Below are 14,830 nucleotides of genomic sequence, written 5' to 3' on the forward strand. Positions count from 1 at the left end.
ATAGTGATTTATTTTTGGACTTCCTCTTCTGTGGTCTAGTCTTTCTATGCCAACACCACACTAGTTTAATTATATGCTGGTACATAACAAGTGAAGTATTCTGTAGTGTTGAAATATCATGTGTTATAGTTTATTGTGCTTTCCAGCTTCCTAGCCATTTCGCAAATTCATAATCTGTGAAATAAATACATCTAGCTTAAGAGAAACCCATTCACACCTTTAAGATTGTATTTCCTTTTTCTTTTGACTGGAGACATTCTGCATCTCCATGACACTGACATGCCCTGCTGGAGGGCCAAGGAGAGTTGTTTCTTAATATATATTCCAATCTGCATGTGTGCCTTTTCAACTTTTTCCTTGATTGAAGGTTCACTTTTAAGAATCTGATTTTGGTATTGCCTCTATTATAAATGGTGTGTTCCCTTCCAACATATTTTCAGACTGGTTACTATTGGATATTTGATTTTACTTGTTAATTTTTTTTACCCTGCCCACCTATCAAAATCCTTTCTTTTTCATGGAAGTCTGTAGTTAGTTCTTTTTTATTTCTCAGCATGTTTCCTTTGCTAATTCTTGGGTTTGGTTTTTTGCTTTCTGGGTACACAGATGAGTAATTTCAATATGATTTTAAGAATATTGAATACAGAAGTCATACTTGCCTTATTCCCAATCTCAGTGGAAAGGTCTATGGTGTTTCCACATTTCAAAAGATACTAACAGTGAGTGTGGTCCACATTCCACAATCCTTGAATCGTAGCAATTAGAAGGCAGAGGCAGAGAAAATCTCTGTAAGTTCCAGGTCAGATAGGGCTACTCAGTGAGACTCTCTCTCAAACGAAAAAGAATGTCCCTCACATTAGGACTGAAGTATGCATGTTTTATATATTGTTCGTGTGTGCGTGTGTGTGTGTGTGTGTGTGTGTGTGTGTGTGTGTGTTGTGAATGTAGGTATTCTGCTGCCATGGTAACTCTGTGTCTGGTGTCAGTCCTTACCATTCACCTTGCTTGATACAGAATCTCATTTGCTGTTGTATATACCAAACAAGTTGACCGGTGAGTTTCCAGGCATTCTCCTGCCTCCAATTCCCATTTTTCCATAGGAGGGCTGACATCACAGAGACTCTTGACACATATCTGGCTTTTATGTGAGTTTTGAAAATTGGAATTTGCAGGGCAAGTGCTTTTACCCACCTCAGCCCTATATTATTGTTTGTCATTTTAATTTTTGAGTAAGGGTCTCATGTAGCCCAGGCTGACCTCAAACTTGCTGTATAGCTGGGAAAAACTTGGAACATTTGACTCTCCTGCCTCTTCCTCCCAAATCCTCAGATTACAGATGTGTGCCACCGCACCTGGTTACTGTGGGACAGAGAACCGAAGCTAGGGTGTCCTGCAGGCTAGGCAAGCACTTTGCCAGCAGAGTCACACCCCCGGCTCCGATACTGTTCTTTTGAATTAAAACTTTTATCATCTAACACATCGGGGTTTTCTTTTATTCAGCTTCCAGAAAAGCGGCCCACATTTCAGCAGCTCCTATCTGCCATCGAACCGCTTCGGGAACAAGATAAACCGTGAGAAGAAACTTGGGAATACCGAAGGGAATGAGTATTAACATTGACCAACATTCTCACTCTTTTGAAGGGAAGTAGAGAGGCACAATGTGATTTAGCTAGTTAATAATGTCTGATGTGTTGTCTATCTCTTAGATTAGTTACAAAAAAAAGAGAGAAAACAAGATATTTCTTTGAAATTTTGATCAAATTGTTAATTTTTCTTGTGCTACTTTTAATGTACTACTCCCCAGCCTCTGGTAGACATCCATTTCTAGACTGGAGTTTGGGAAGGGTGTGTCCTGTGTGTAAAGATGGAGCAGAACTGAAAAGATGATTTGTTGAGAACTCACTTTGTCTCTGTCGGCACAAGTGTGATAATTAAATATCCTTTCAAGAACAGGAGTCTGTGTATATTTGCCTCTGTATGAGAAGTGTCTCCAGCGTTTGAATACTTGGTCCCAGTTTGTGGCATTGTTTGGGGGAAGTTTAGGAGGTATGGCCCTGGTGGAGGAATTATGTCAATGGGGGCAGGCTTTATTTGTAGTTTACTCTCTCTGATTCTTGCTTGCAGTTCAAGATAAGCTCTCAAAAGTTTAAGAGATGGCTCAGTGGTTAAGAACACATGGCTGTTTTTCCCGAGGACCTGGGTTCAATTATCAGCACCCACATGGTGGCTCACAATCTGTAACTTTAGTTTTAGGGTACCTGATGCCCTCTTCTGGCTTTCATGGACACCAGATACACATGTGGTCTATCGATGCAGGCAAAATACCTATTCACATCTTTAAAAAACCATCAAGGATGTGAACTCGCAGCATTCTGCCTATTTATCATCCTGCAAGCTGCCTCTGTCCTGCCATTATGAACTCTAGCCCCCTAGAACTGTAAGTCAAAATAAAGTCTTTCTTCTCTAAGTTGCCTTGGTCGTAGTCTTTTTATTACAGACAGGAAAAGCAACTAATGCAATATACAAATGATCTCAAAGTTAAGCATGTTTGAGAGCCAAACAGAGAGTTGATTAAAACACAGATTCCTAGGAAGCACCTTAGAAATGTTTGATGAAGTAGGCCTGTGAGTTGGTATTCTTCCCAAGCGTCCATGGATGCTGAACTGCCCTACGGTACCTCACTATGTTGCAGGATACTGATCTATGGTCTGTGACTCCATTTGAATGATACAGTTTCTGCTCCAGACTTAAAACAATGGTACTTCATGTCATCATGTACAGTGATAAAGAATAATAATATTGAACAATGTGTTGAATATTACTATTGAGCAATGTGTTCCATATTTCATACAGAGTACAATTTATTATGAATGATGCTCGGGTAGACTTTAATGCCTTCTTCCTTCACATTAACCTTCACCATTATCAATCACCACTCAATGAGATGGTGGTTTTGCTAGAATTAAGACGATCTTACATTCTAATGATGCTATATACTTAAGTTGGGGGTTTGGGGACTTTTGATTTATTTGAAAGATAACTGAAGTTTCTAATTTCGTCTTATATCTCAACACTGAAACAAAAATAGTATTTTAAATTTTCAAAATTTTTATGTGTATGTATGTGCACCGTATTTTTGTAGTACCAACAGAGGCCAGAAAAGGGAGTTTGATTATCTAGAATCACAGTTACAGATGGTTGTGAGCTACCATATGGGTGCTATGAATCAAATCAGGGCCCTCTAGTTGAGCAGTTAGTGTTCTTAACCTCTGGTGTTCTTACATTTACTCATACCACCACCCATTTTTTCCAACTAGTGAGCTCAAATGTCTCCCTTGCTTATTTCCTTCTTGGCATTTACTTAATGATTTTACTATTTCAGCGGAGAATTGATAGGATAATAGTATTCTATCTTTAATGGAGGCATATAAATTTCCGTGCCTAATGAGTGAAGAATGAAATGCCACTTTTAAAGTAACCACTAGAGCATTTATACATTCATTCCTTTATTTGCCATTTTCTGTGTGCCAGGTTCTTTCCTACTCAAGGGATAAAGGGGATCAAGCGACAAAACCCTTCTTTCACAACCTGCCCAGGCTGCCTGTCCTGCTCTCTGGTGTTTTGGACACCAGGAACCTGTACCACAGACTTTTCTAAAATATAAGATTATTTTATTTTTTGTGTATAAGTGTTTATCTGCATATATGTCTGTGTACCATGTGCATGTCTGGTGCCAATGGAAGCCAGAAGGTTGCTGGATCCCCAGGAATTGGAGTTACAGACACTTAGAACCTGCCATTTGGTTTCTAAGAACTGAACCGAGGTCTTCAGCAGCAGCAAAAAGTGCACTTAACCACCGAACCATCTCTTTAGCCCCTCTTCCATAGATTCTTTTTTAAAAAAGAAAGCAAACTATATTTTTTTATTTTACATACCAATTCCAGTTCCCACTCCCCTCCTCCCGTTCCCTCCACTTATCCCCCCCAACTCTCACTCCTGATCCATTCCACAGAGAGTGCTTTGGGGAAGGTTCAAGGCCCTCCCTACTCTATTCAGGCTGAGCAGGGTATCCATTCAAAGAGAATAGGTTCCCAAAAAGCCAGTACAAGCAGTAGGCATAAATCCTGGTGCCACTGCCAGTGGCCCCTCAGTCTGCCCCAGTCATACAACTGTCAGCCATATTCAGAGGGACTAGTTTGGTCCTATGCTGGTTCCTTCTCAGTCTAGCTGGAGTTGGTGAACTCCCATTAGCTCAGGTAGACTGTTTCCGTGGGTGTCCCCATCATGGTCTTGACCTCTTTGCTCATATTCTCACTCCTCCCACTCTTCCACTGGACTTTGGTAGCTCAGTCCATTGCTCCGATGTGGGTCTCTGCCTCTGTTTCCATCAGTTGCTGGATGAAGGTTCTATGGTGACATTTAAGATATTCATCTGTCTAACTACAAGGCAGGGTCAGTTCGGGTACCCTCTCCTCTACTGCGTAGGGTCTTAGCTGGGGTCATCCTTGTGGATTCCTTGGAATTTCTCTGGTGCCAGGTTCCTTGCTAGCCCCATAATGACTTCCTCAATCAAAATATCTCTTTCCTTGCTCTCATCTCTGTCATTCCTCTATCTCGACTGTCTCGTTCCCTCAAGTTCTCCACCTCCCCTTCTCTCCTCCTCTTCCCCTTCTGCACTCCCTACTCCCCCCACCCCATGCTCCCAATTTTGTCAGGTGATCTTGTCTATTTAGACTTTGTCGGTGGATTTATGTATGTTTCTCTTAGGGTTCACCTTGTTACTTAGCTTCTCTAGGATCATGAACTATATAGGCTCAATATCCTTTTACAGCTAGTATCCACTTACAAGTGAGTATATACCGTGTTCCATAGATTCTTAACCTTTATTTCTACTGTTAAAGATGCAAACAATATAGACAGAGTTGTGCGCTTTGCAATGAAAGCGAAGCCTTGTTTGAAGCTTGATTTCAAAATTCAAGCCAAACAAGAATTTAAGTCGCTCCTAGAAACCCGTGAGAAAATCAGTACATTTATGAGAGCCAGCGGCAGAGGAAGAATTGGTGCTGTTTTAAAGCTTGCATGTTTTCAAAATGCTGCTTAAGTGTGTTTCGCATCAATTGTTTTTCTAATCTTCCACCCACAGTCTTTCTACACTCTCTGAGAAGCGAGACAAGGGGAGAGGATGTGATAAGAAGCATTCCCAAATGGCAAAGAAGAGAGGAATCCAGAGACAGTCTTTGCTAGGCGGGCTTCAGTCGTCTTGCTGAGCCTTTTCTGATCTGCCAAAAGTCAGACACAAGTCAGTGGGTCTAGAAAATTTGTACTATATGTACTTGAGCTAATAAAGCAAGATTCCAATATGGTAGTTTCTCAGTTTCAATTCTGACTTGGAAGTAAGTGTACAAGGAAGACAGGTTGGACCTAAGGCCTTACCTTTTGGGAAAAAAATTGAAATTATAATTACATCATTTCTCCTTTCCTTTCTTCACTTCAGACCCTCCCATGTACCTCCCTTAATTCATAGCAATTTTACTTTATTGTTGTTGTTGGTGGTGGTGGTGCTCTCCCTCTCTCTCTCTCTCTCTCTCTGTGTGTGTGTGTGTGTGTGTGTGTGTGTGTGTGTTTGTATTCCTATATATATAAATACAACCGGCTCAGCCTGTATAATTTGGCTTGTATATATGTTTTTAGGTTTGACCATTTGGTATTGAATAATAACTAGAGCATGTGCTCTTCTCTGGGGAAGATTATTTCTTCTGCTCTCAGCATTCCTTAGTCTCCTATAGTTCTTTGTCTAGGATTGAGGCTTTATAAGCTTTCTCCCTTCCACGTTAGCAGTGGTAGTGTGTCCTTGTTCGGGTCATGTTTAGGCAGCCATGTTGGTGAGACTTTCTGAGTTTATCTTCTGCCCTTTCTTGCAGTCACGCAATCTCACAGAAACTCCCTGTTCCTCCGGCTCTTACAACCTTCCCTCCCCCTCTTCCGCAACGATTCCTAAGCTTAGGGCCCTACTTTACCTAAATAGGAACAAATAGATCTCAAGAGAGAGAATAAGACATTGAGAAACACCAAGCAAGAGCAAATTGACACCTGCTCTTTCTGACACCATTATTCTTTTACTAACCCCACTGTCTATTAAATAATTAAACTCCCAGGAAAGAAATACTTTAGATTTAATAAACAAATGTCCCTTGGTTCTCTGAACTCCAATTGCTCTTTTACATAAACATCCTTGCTTCCTTATAGCCCATGGGTCAGCAATGTTTGCCTGCAAAAAGCTTTGTGGGCCATAGCTTCTCTAAGTCAGCTCCTCAGCTCAGCTTTGTAGAACAAAAGCAGCCCTATATAATATGAAAATTGATGGGCATGGCTGTGTACCAATAAAACTTCATTTATGGACAATGGAATTTGAATTTCATATCATTTTCATGTGCCACGAAATATTCTACTTTTCTCCCAACAACTAAAAGATATAACACTCATTTTTTAACTCAAGGGGTTGGGCATAGTTTGGCCCAAGAATGACAGTGTGTCAACTCTTATCTTAAGTCCCGGTACTGGACCACCTTTGTACAGCCTCTGTCCTCTCAGAGGATGCTGCTGCCTAGGGGAAGGACCAAGCTTTCATCTGGTGGGCAAAATGATGACTGACCTGAGGAAAAATTAATTTGGGATGAGAACAGTTTTCTAACTTCCATGTTACAACTAGAGATTGGGTCCCGTGCCCATGGGTGCTTTACCATGAATGAAAAGGCTCTTTTGAAGGTGTTGGGTGATAGAATTAGTTCTTATGAAGATAATTTTTGTGCAGTGTTGAACTAAAATAAAAACAAAATGATAGCTTCATAAAGTGAATGTGGCAATAACAAGGGATGTTTAGATAGTAGCTTGCAGAAGCCCTTCTTATATTAGAGAAGACAGGACATACACAAGACAGCAGGGTGTCAGGAAAATGAGAATGTAAATGAAGGAGAAATGCAATTCTTTGGTGCCCCAGAAGCAAGATCGTAAGGCAGATGATGATATGGAAGCTTGACTGGAGGGGGCATGGCTCTCATGCAAAGACACTCTGTCTTTGCTTCCTGTGTATCATATAAATTGAAAGATACTAAATAGCTCCAAATGGTTCTGCCTGATTTGATGAATTGGTGGCCCATTACTGTGATCACATCAAATTTACTAAGTACAGAGTCGCTCTAACATAACTTTGGTCTCTATATAGTATGTCAGACATGTTAACTTATTTAATATAGTTTTAATCAATCTTCAGGTAGATAGTACTGTTATATTAAATAAAAATGTTAAGTTTTTAGTTTCGAACCTAATAATGTATACGATTGGAGCACAAGTCTTTTGAACTGATTTTATAATTTCTTGGTCCAAGATGACAACTTTGTTCATAGAGTGAAAGCCAAAACTAACAGACACATAAGCACACATAAGAGCAGAGGAGTGTACAAATCTAGTAAGTATTTATTGAGGTCTGCTTTGTGGCCATCATTGCTCAGACACTATGAGAGGATACAAAAGATTTTAGAGACTGGGTACTGACTTCGCAGGGCGAATATTCAGCTGGAGTTTCCCTTTACTCCACAGTTCCAGAATAATGGAAGCAAGTTTCTCTCAGGCATGCTCTGGGCTCATGGAATTCCCTGTGCTTGTGCATTGTTGGGGGGATGTCGATCAAGCAGTTTGAAAGGGGAAAGGTCGTGTTCTCTACCTGATGTCTGGCTTCTATCTCCTTTGAAGCTGGGCCACCAAAGAAAGGACAATCCGTTTCAAGTATCATTATGAACAAATGACTACAGTATTTGAAGTAAGTTAATGCAAGGCCACAGAGCACGACACCCACCATCTGTCACACTTGGCTCAAAGTGGACAGCGCTCACCATCCTCAACCTCAGCAGTTCCACCGGTTCACATCACAGATTCCATACCAAATCCAATACTTGCTCCCAGGACACAGCGTCTCATCTTCCAACTCCAGTTACCCAACAGTGTCTTCTTTTCCATTAGCCCTGGACAGACTGTGAGGCCAAAGACCCCTTTCCCTCTTTTACTCTAGTATGAACATCTCTATTAATAAACAGAAGAGATGTCAAGTCTTAAGGCAGAAATAAATACTGAAAGCAGTGTCAGTGAAGATGCCCACTCAAGTCAGATGCTCTTCGGACAACTTTTACTGATCAGACCATAGTTTTGATAGCTAATGCCATGTATATAATCTCATATTTTGTGTACTATGATGCTAACAATTACATATCGTAAAAACGACTCTAAAATGAAGTCTGAACATCATCATTGTTTTGGAATCCTGCATTGCTTTCTCCTTTACCGATATCCACAGAGTCATAAGGATTTTCTTCTCTTTTAGTTTCATTTCTCCTGTTAAGTAAAAAACAAAGTCACCTTAATAAAGTGATGTTAGAAAGCACTCACATTGACCAAATGCATGAATATCAAAAAGTTTGCTGGCACCCTGTGCTAAGGATGCCGAGTTGGAGAAAAGGAAACTTTCATAAACTGCTGGTTTGTGTATACATGAATTCTGCCTCTGTGAGGACAGTTCAGAAGTATTGATTAAAATCAGAAGTCCATGTTGACTTTTAAGCCAGCCTTTCACATGCAAGGATTTGTCTTGCAGAGGCATTAGCATGCACAAGAAATTGTCCGTAATTTTTTATAGACATAAACATTTGGTAATCATGGAAGAGTCCATTACTACGAAATGGAAAATTACATTATCAGGGGAAAAGGAAGTGCTTTGTACAGCCAATCTGGAAATAATATGAAAATCTCTAAAATATCCTAGGAATGAAATAAAAAGATGTGGTGCAACGGAGCAAAGAATGGCAAAGGAACTTGATGATCCCTCTGCATTTTGAAATTTTTAACCATGTGAATGAACTACCTAGGAAGTGTTTTATGTGCATGTGTATACATGTATGTGAGTTCACGCGTGTAAGTGTGGATTCCTGTATGCTACAGTGGATGTGTGGAGAACAGACAATAACCAGAGCTGATTCTCAACCCCCATCATGATTGAGATGGGGTCTCTTCGTTGTTTCTCTGCGGTGCATACCAGGCTAACTGGTCCTCGGACTTCTAGGGCTTCTCCTACCTCTGCCTCCCCTCCCCTGTAAGAGCATTGGAAAAACAGATTACTGCATTACTGCTCCTGACTTTCATATGAGTGATGTGCATCCAAGCCCAGTTGTCTATACTTGTGAGGCAAGTGATTTTACCATCTCTACAGTCTCGATTTTTCATATGAAGCTATTTGGTAGAATTGAAAATTTTCTCTATTAAAGAAAATTAAATAAAATAGACTCGTCCATGTAAAGATTCAACTGAGGGTGTTTAAACAACTCAAAACATGCATAGACTTTTGTCAGGTGACACAAAATACTAACTTATTTAACAAGTCCAACAAAGATCAATTCTTTCTCAAGTCGGGCGAAAAATCTAGTCGTAAAACAAAAGTAGAAATCATGTCTGTGGTGAATAAAACTCTCAGTCAACTCACAGCTCTAGCCTGGCTGTGAACTAAAATGATAAGAAGTTTAATTTCCCTAAAAAGGAACCACAGTAAAGAATAGTAGTTTGAAGCATATCTTAGGGGTCATTCTTAGGCGGCATCACAGTTCAAACCCCGCCTCAGCCCATCCTCTGGGGATGAAGCAAGGCTCATGAGTAAGGACAATCCCTTACTGAGTTTGGAGTCAGGAGGTGACACAGTGGTTAGGATGCACTTTACAACAGCATGCCAATAACTCCCAGGCTAGACATCCAGCCTATGACCTTACTAAGAAGGCAAAAGTGCTCACTACATCTTCCAAGTTTCTAAGGGACAGACATATCAGCATAGTCAGGGAGATAAGTGTCCAGGATGGTAACTGGCCTATGTATGGAGTGTGCTATGGTATGGCAAGAAAAAGACACTTACTTCTTTCGACCTCTGATCCCAGTGATGATCAAGATAACGATGCCGAGCACTACAAGCCCCATCACGACGCCGAAAACAATCAGCCATATGGTGACAGAAGGCTGGTAAGGTGGCGCCAGTGTTGGGTAAATCCCCAGAAATTCCAGGCTGTTATCATCCAGGCTGAAAACATCATTGATGCGGCCCCTATACAAACTATTTGCAAAAGCAGAATATACGGAAGAGAAAGCTTAGACCAAACAAACTGCAGCCTAGTCGTTTCCTCTTTAGCTCACGGTTGCCCAAAGCAGTTAGTAAGGCTTATCATGAATGTGTCCAACTAGAATGTGTGCAGAGGTACCTGCCTGTAAAACCAGCGCTCTAGAGACAAGGGGGGAAGGGTGACACAAATAGCTCCATATAGCATGATCCAGGATAGTCAAGGGAACATAGCAAGACACTGTCTTAAAGAAAAAAGCCATGCAAAATATACACCCAAAATAATACTAAAATCGACATAGATCGGGCCAATGGAAAAATACAGACTTTTGATAGTCACTTATCTTTCATACCAAGTAACCTGAGTTAGGTCTATAGACAACCTCATTTGAAACTTGAGTCAGAAATTTGGAAATGAGGGGGCTGGAGAGCTTCCATAAGAGCTTGTATTTTTCTTCCAGAGGACTTGGGTTGGCTTCTAGCTTTAACATTGGGCAACTCACAAGTGCCCATAACTCTGGTCCCAAGGACTCTGATGCCTTCCTGCCTTCATAGGCACTGAACACATGTGGTACACATATAAACATGAGGGCATACACACTAAAGTGTTAAGAGAATAAAGTTGTCATACAAATCAATAGGTTTCACCAGGTGGTGGTGCACACTTTTAATCCCAGCACTCGGGAGGCAGAAGCAAGTAGATCTCTGTGATTTCCAGGACAGCCTGGTCTACAGAGTGAGTTTCAGGACATACAGGGCTACACAGAGAAACCCTGTGATGAAAAGCCAAAAATAATAATAGGTTTCATTATACAGACGAATTTTAGAAATGAACAAATGGCTGCTGTTTGCTCATGTGTAAGAACTGCATTCTAAAGGCCAAGTTATCGGAATTGGCAAGAATTTCTCAGCTTTCAGAATGCATCTAAAATGAATTTACAGCAAACAACAGAAAAGCATAACTGAATGTCCCTCTTTTATAAATGAAACATGTCCTATACCCAAATCCCCGTAGGAGTTTTTCAAACAAAAAGGACTGACATTTGGAAGTAACATCAAGGACTAACACGGGAAAGAGACCTCTGTATCTTTCCAGCACTGAGACAAGTGGCTGAAAGTGGTGGAGTCAAAAAGATGAAGAATATTTAGGATGAAAACAGTGCAATGTGGGACATTGTGGTTTGTAGACTAAAATGTCCAGCATTACAGCCTCCTATCTATGACTCTAACTCAGGTGAGAAGGTCAAATTCCATCAGAGAGGACAAGCAACCAGAGTAGAATTAGCCATAACCCCTGGCAACCTCAAGAGTTTCTCTGGACCTTCTAGAAGAGTCATTGCTAGAAAAGAAAGTTTAAGGATCCCTGCAGCTCACAGCTGGGAATCCAGGAAGAGCAGGCACTTCACAACAATCTCAGCCAGCATTTTGTCTAAGGCAGATACTTGCCTTTTGGAGGAGGAGACTGAATCTCTGGGCATGATTCAGTCACACACCCCATCCTGGCCAGATTTTCTAGGCACACCCTATCCAGCAGGTCTGAGATCAGCTCTTAAAGTTAAATAGAATTCCTAGTGTAGCTCAAGTGCACCACCTAGTGAGATGTCAGGTTCAGGAAGTTTATTAAGTATTTTTGTGATGGGCACGGTTGGATTTTTTCCTTTTCTTTTTTCTTTTCTTTTCTTTTCTTTTCTTTCTTTTTTTATTTTTTTGAGACAAGGTTTCTCTGTGTGACAGAGCCCTGGCTGTTCTGGAACTCACTTTGTAGATCAGGCTAGCCTCGAACTCACAGAGATCTGCTTGCCTCTGCCTCCAGAGTGCTGGGATTGAAGGTGTCTGCCACCACCTGCAGCATTTTTATTTTTATTGTCATTTTTTTAATGACAAAGGAAACCATCCGTCTTCCACACCATCTACCTCTTCTAAAACGTCTGAGGCAAACTGGACACATCACTTCATCTGGATAATCACTGCTCCGCAGTAAATTCCTCTCTCAGCATGGGAGACAATGGCAAAGGAACCTGATGTTTGCCTGCCTATTTCCTGCTTTGGGCAGTTCAATAAATCTTTCATAATGTCCCTGTAACAAATGGTGGCAGTGTGTGCCCATTTCCCTTTTGCACCTTCCAAACATGCCAGCCAAGCTTCCTTTAGCCAGAAATGACTTCCTTTTGCCTGAGACCATTGTCAAACTAACGAGACTAAGGAATGAATATCACCCGGAATCGCTTCTCAGACAATGACCAGTGAGAAGCGGTAAATATCCCAGCTCCCTCAGCCTACCAGCGAGGCAATTCCGGAGCACTTTCTACCGTTTCCCAGAGCTGCCTGGCAGGTCTGAGCTCTCATCTTCCTCTCGTCTCTGTCTCCTGTCCACAGTTTCCATAGGTGCTTCTTGGGACTGCCTCCCAAATAAATTGTGTTTGCCTAAATCTTTGTCCAAGGACCTAGACCAGGAGCGGTCTCCAATCAAAACAAGTCTCTTGCTACTGGATTACAACAGAACACCCAAGTTAGTGCAGCCAAAGAGATGGTTCAGCCAGCAAAACGCCTGCTGCACAAGTTTGAGGACCTGAGTTTTGACCCCTAGCACCCACATAAAACAGCTGGGTGTGGTAGTACCCAGTCCCGATCCACTCCAGTGCCAGGGCTGGGGGAGAAAGGCATATTCCTGAAGCTCCCTTGACAGCCCAGCTGAGCTGATTAACATCAGGTTTAATGAGGCAACCTGTCTCAAAACACAAAGAGGTGACAGATCAGAAAAGACACCTAATGTCAACCTCCAGGGTGTAGGCACCCACGCCATGTATGCACACTCACACACAAACCTACATGTACACACAAACAACAACCACCACCCAAGTTTTGAGATGAGGTAAAATACGTAAATGGCATAGAATGATGTCCAGCACCCAAAACGAGCGCACTAAATGGAAGCTACTGCTGCATTAGCTAACCCCTTCACCTTTATACGGTGAAAGTAAGACATCACCTGATGGCGCTTTCCACATCACTCTTCGGAATGATGTCAGACACATTTTGGGGAGACGTGACAAAGAAGTTGAAGGAGATTCTTGGTGTCAAATCACTCACCCGTATATCTTCCACCCTATGACAAAAAAGAAAGAAAAAGAAAAGAAACATGTTTCTTCTTTCCTAATGAGAGAACACATTAAAGAAAGGAAATTGACCAGTCCCGTTCCCCCACCCCACCCCCTGCCATGATGGAAAGGAGATACAGGGCAGGGCAGGGCAGGGTAAACAGGGGGATGATATGGACAAAAGAACTTTACACTTCCCAAAGCACATGAAATTAACTGCATAAAAGTTGTGAAACACCCCTCCCCCCCCCCCCGTGCAGTGGGCACGGTGGCGCACACCTTTAATCCTAGCACTCGGGAGGCAGAGGCAGAGGCCAGCCTGGTCTACAGAGTGAGTGCCAGGACAGTCAGGGCTACACAGAGAGATCTTGTCCCCAAAACCAAAACAGACAAACAAAAAGTTGTAATACCAACTTTTGGTACTGTTTTTCCCTACTACTCCCCAAACCCCAAATCTATTCAGTTCTTTTTCATGTCACCAAGAGCATCAAGAGAATCAAGAGTGAAGCATTGGTGAGCCTCGAGTGGGAAAAGCAGCACGGTGGACAGTGACCTCTCAGTGTCACAGACAGATACAGAGTTACAATGCTCTCTAGCCTGGCCCCGCTCAGCAAAGTGTTGGTGGCATCACTGGATGAAGGCAAGAAGTCGGAATCACTACACCATGTGACAAAGCCAGGCTCTCAAAGCTACCAGAGTAGCACTAGTAAAAAAAACCTAAGGCAGATCATGTGACCATCTATAGAAAAGGCAAATGAACATTCTTTGCTCCCTTTCACCCAGCTACCCTGCCCAATCACGGCCCTGATCATATCACCTATTAGCCCTCTAGCAGATGCTCCCCTCCCACAATGACCTTCTTGCTGCTCCGTTGGCAGGCAATGGATAGTGCTTCATTGGACTTGTGCCTTTGTCCCCTAGCTGAATTCTTTGTCCCATTGTCTGCACTGTTGGCTTTTCTGCTTCTTAAGGTTAGTGATGTCCTCTCTAACCAACTCGGTAAAAGCTGAAGTTTCTTTGGCCCCTTTCCTCATCCTGACCCTGCACTTTCTTCCATTTACAACTCCCTCTCTACCTTGAGAGCTCTCTCCTGAAGAAACTTACAGAAGGCAGAAATCAGAAATGTCTTTCCCCCCTCTTTTTACTTCTAAGGATGGGGTGAGAGTGTATGGAGAGAGAGAGAGAGAGAGAGAGAGAGAGAGAGAGAGAGAGAGAGAGATTTAATAGCAATCCTTGCCATGCTATCTACAAGTTAAACCACCACAAGCATTCTAAAAGGAAGTGACCCAAATTCCAAATGTGAAATAAATTTTTGAACTATGCTTATGCAAGTAACTCTAGTTAAGTTCAGTGGCCCCAAATAAATAAAAAAAAAAAACAATAGAAAAAGAGGTAGAAGAGTAGAAGAGGAGAAGGATTCAGTGAGAGTCGGATGAGAGAACTATAAGACACAGTATATACATTTATAAAATTGTCAAAGAATTGAACAAATGTAGGTGTCAGCCAGTGGTAGCGCACACCTCTGATCCCAGCACTAGGAAGTCTGAGGCAGGAGGATCTCTTTGAGTTTAAGTTCAGCCCTGGTCTA

At 41.8% G+C, this 14,830-nt stretch overlaps 2 protein-coding genes across 4 annotated transcripts in view; one reads left to right on the forward strand and one right to left on the reverse strand.

Moving 5' to 3' along the window:
• The window catches only part of Bmx (BMX non-receptor tyrosine kinase), a 63,138-nt gene extending 60,671 nt beyond the window's left edge, over positions 1-2,467 (forward strand). For both annotated transcript variants that reach the window (XM_048440627.3, XM_048440628.3), the window contains exon 19: positions 1,501-2,467. In XM_048440627.3, coding sequence (XP_048296584.3) covers positions 1,501-1,575 — 75 coding nt within the window. In that variant the 3' untranslated portion in view covers positions 1,576-2,467. The remainder of the gene's footprint in view (positions 1-1,500) is intronic.
• Positions 2,468-7,450: 4,983 nt separating this feature from the next.
• Positions 7,451-14,830, reverse strand: part of Ace2 (angiotensin converting enzyme 2) — a 57,864-nt gene continuing 50,484 nt past the window's right edge. For both annotated transcript variants that reach the window (XM_087903164.1, XM_087903165.1), the window contains 3 exons: positions 13,134-13,250; positions 9,947-10,141; positions 7,451-8,385 (listed from right to left, as the gene is read on the reverse strand). In XM_087903164.1, coding sequence (XP_087759290.1) covers positions 8,277-8,385; positions 9,947-10,141; positions 13,134-13,250 — 421 coding nt within the window. In that variant the 3' untranslated portion in view covers positions 7,451-8,276. The remainder of the gene's footprint in view (positions 8,386-9,946; positions 10,142-13,133; positions 13,251-14,830) is intronic.

This window comes from Myodes glareolus, chromosome X, assembly GCF_982192425.1.
Source record: "Myodes glareolus chromosome X, mMyoGla1.1, whole genome shotgun sequence".
NCBI classification, from domain to species: domain Eukaryota; kingdom Metazoa; phylum Chordata; class Mammalia; order Rodentia; family Cricetidae; genus Myodes; species Myodes glareolus.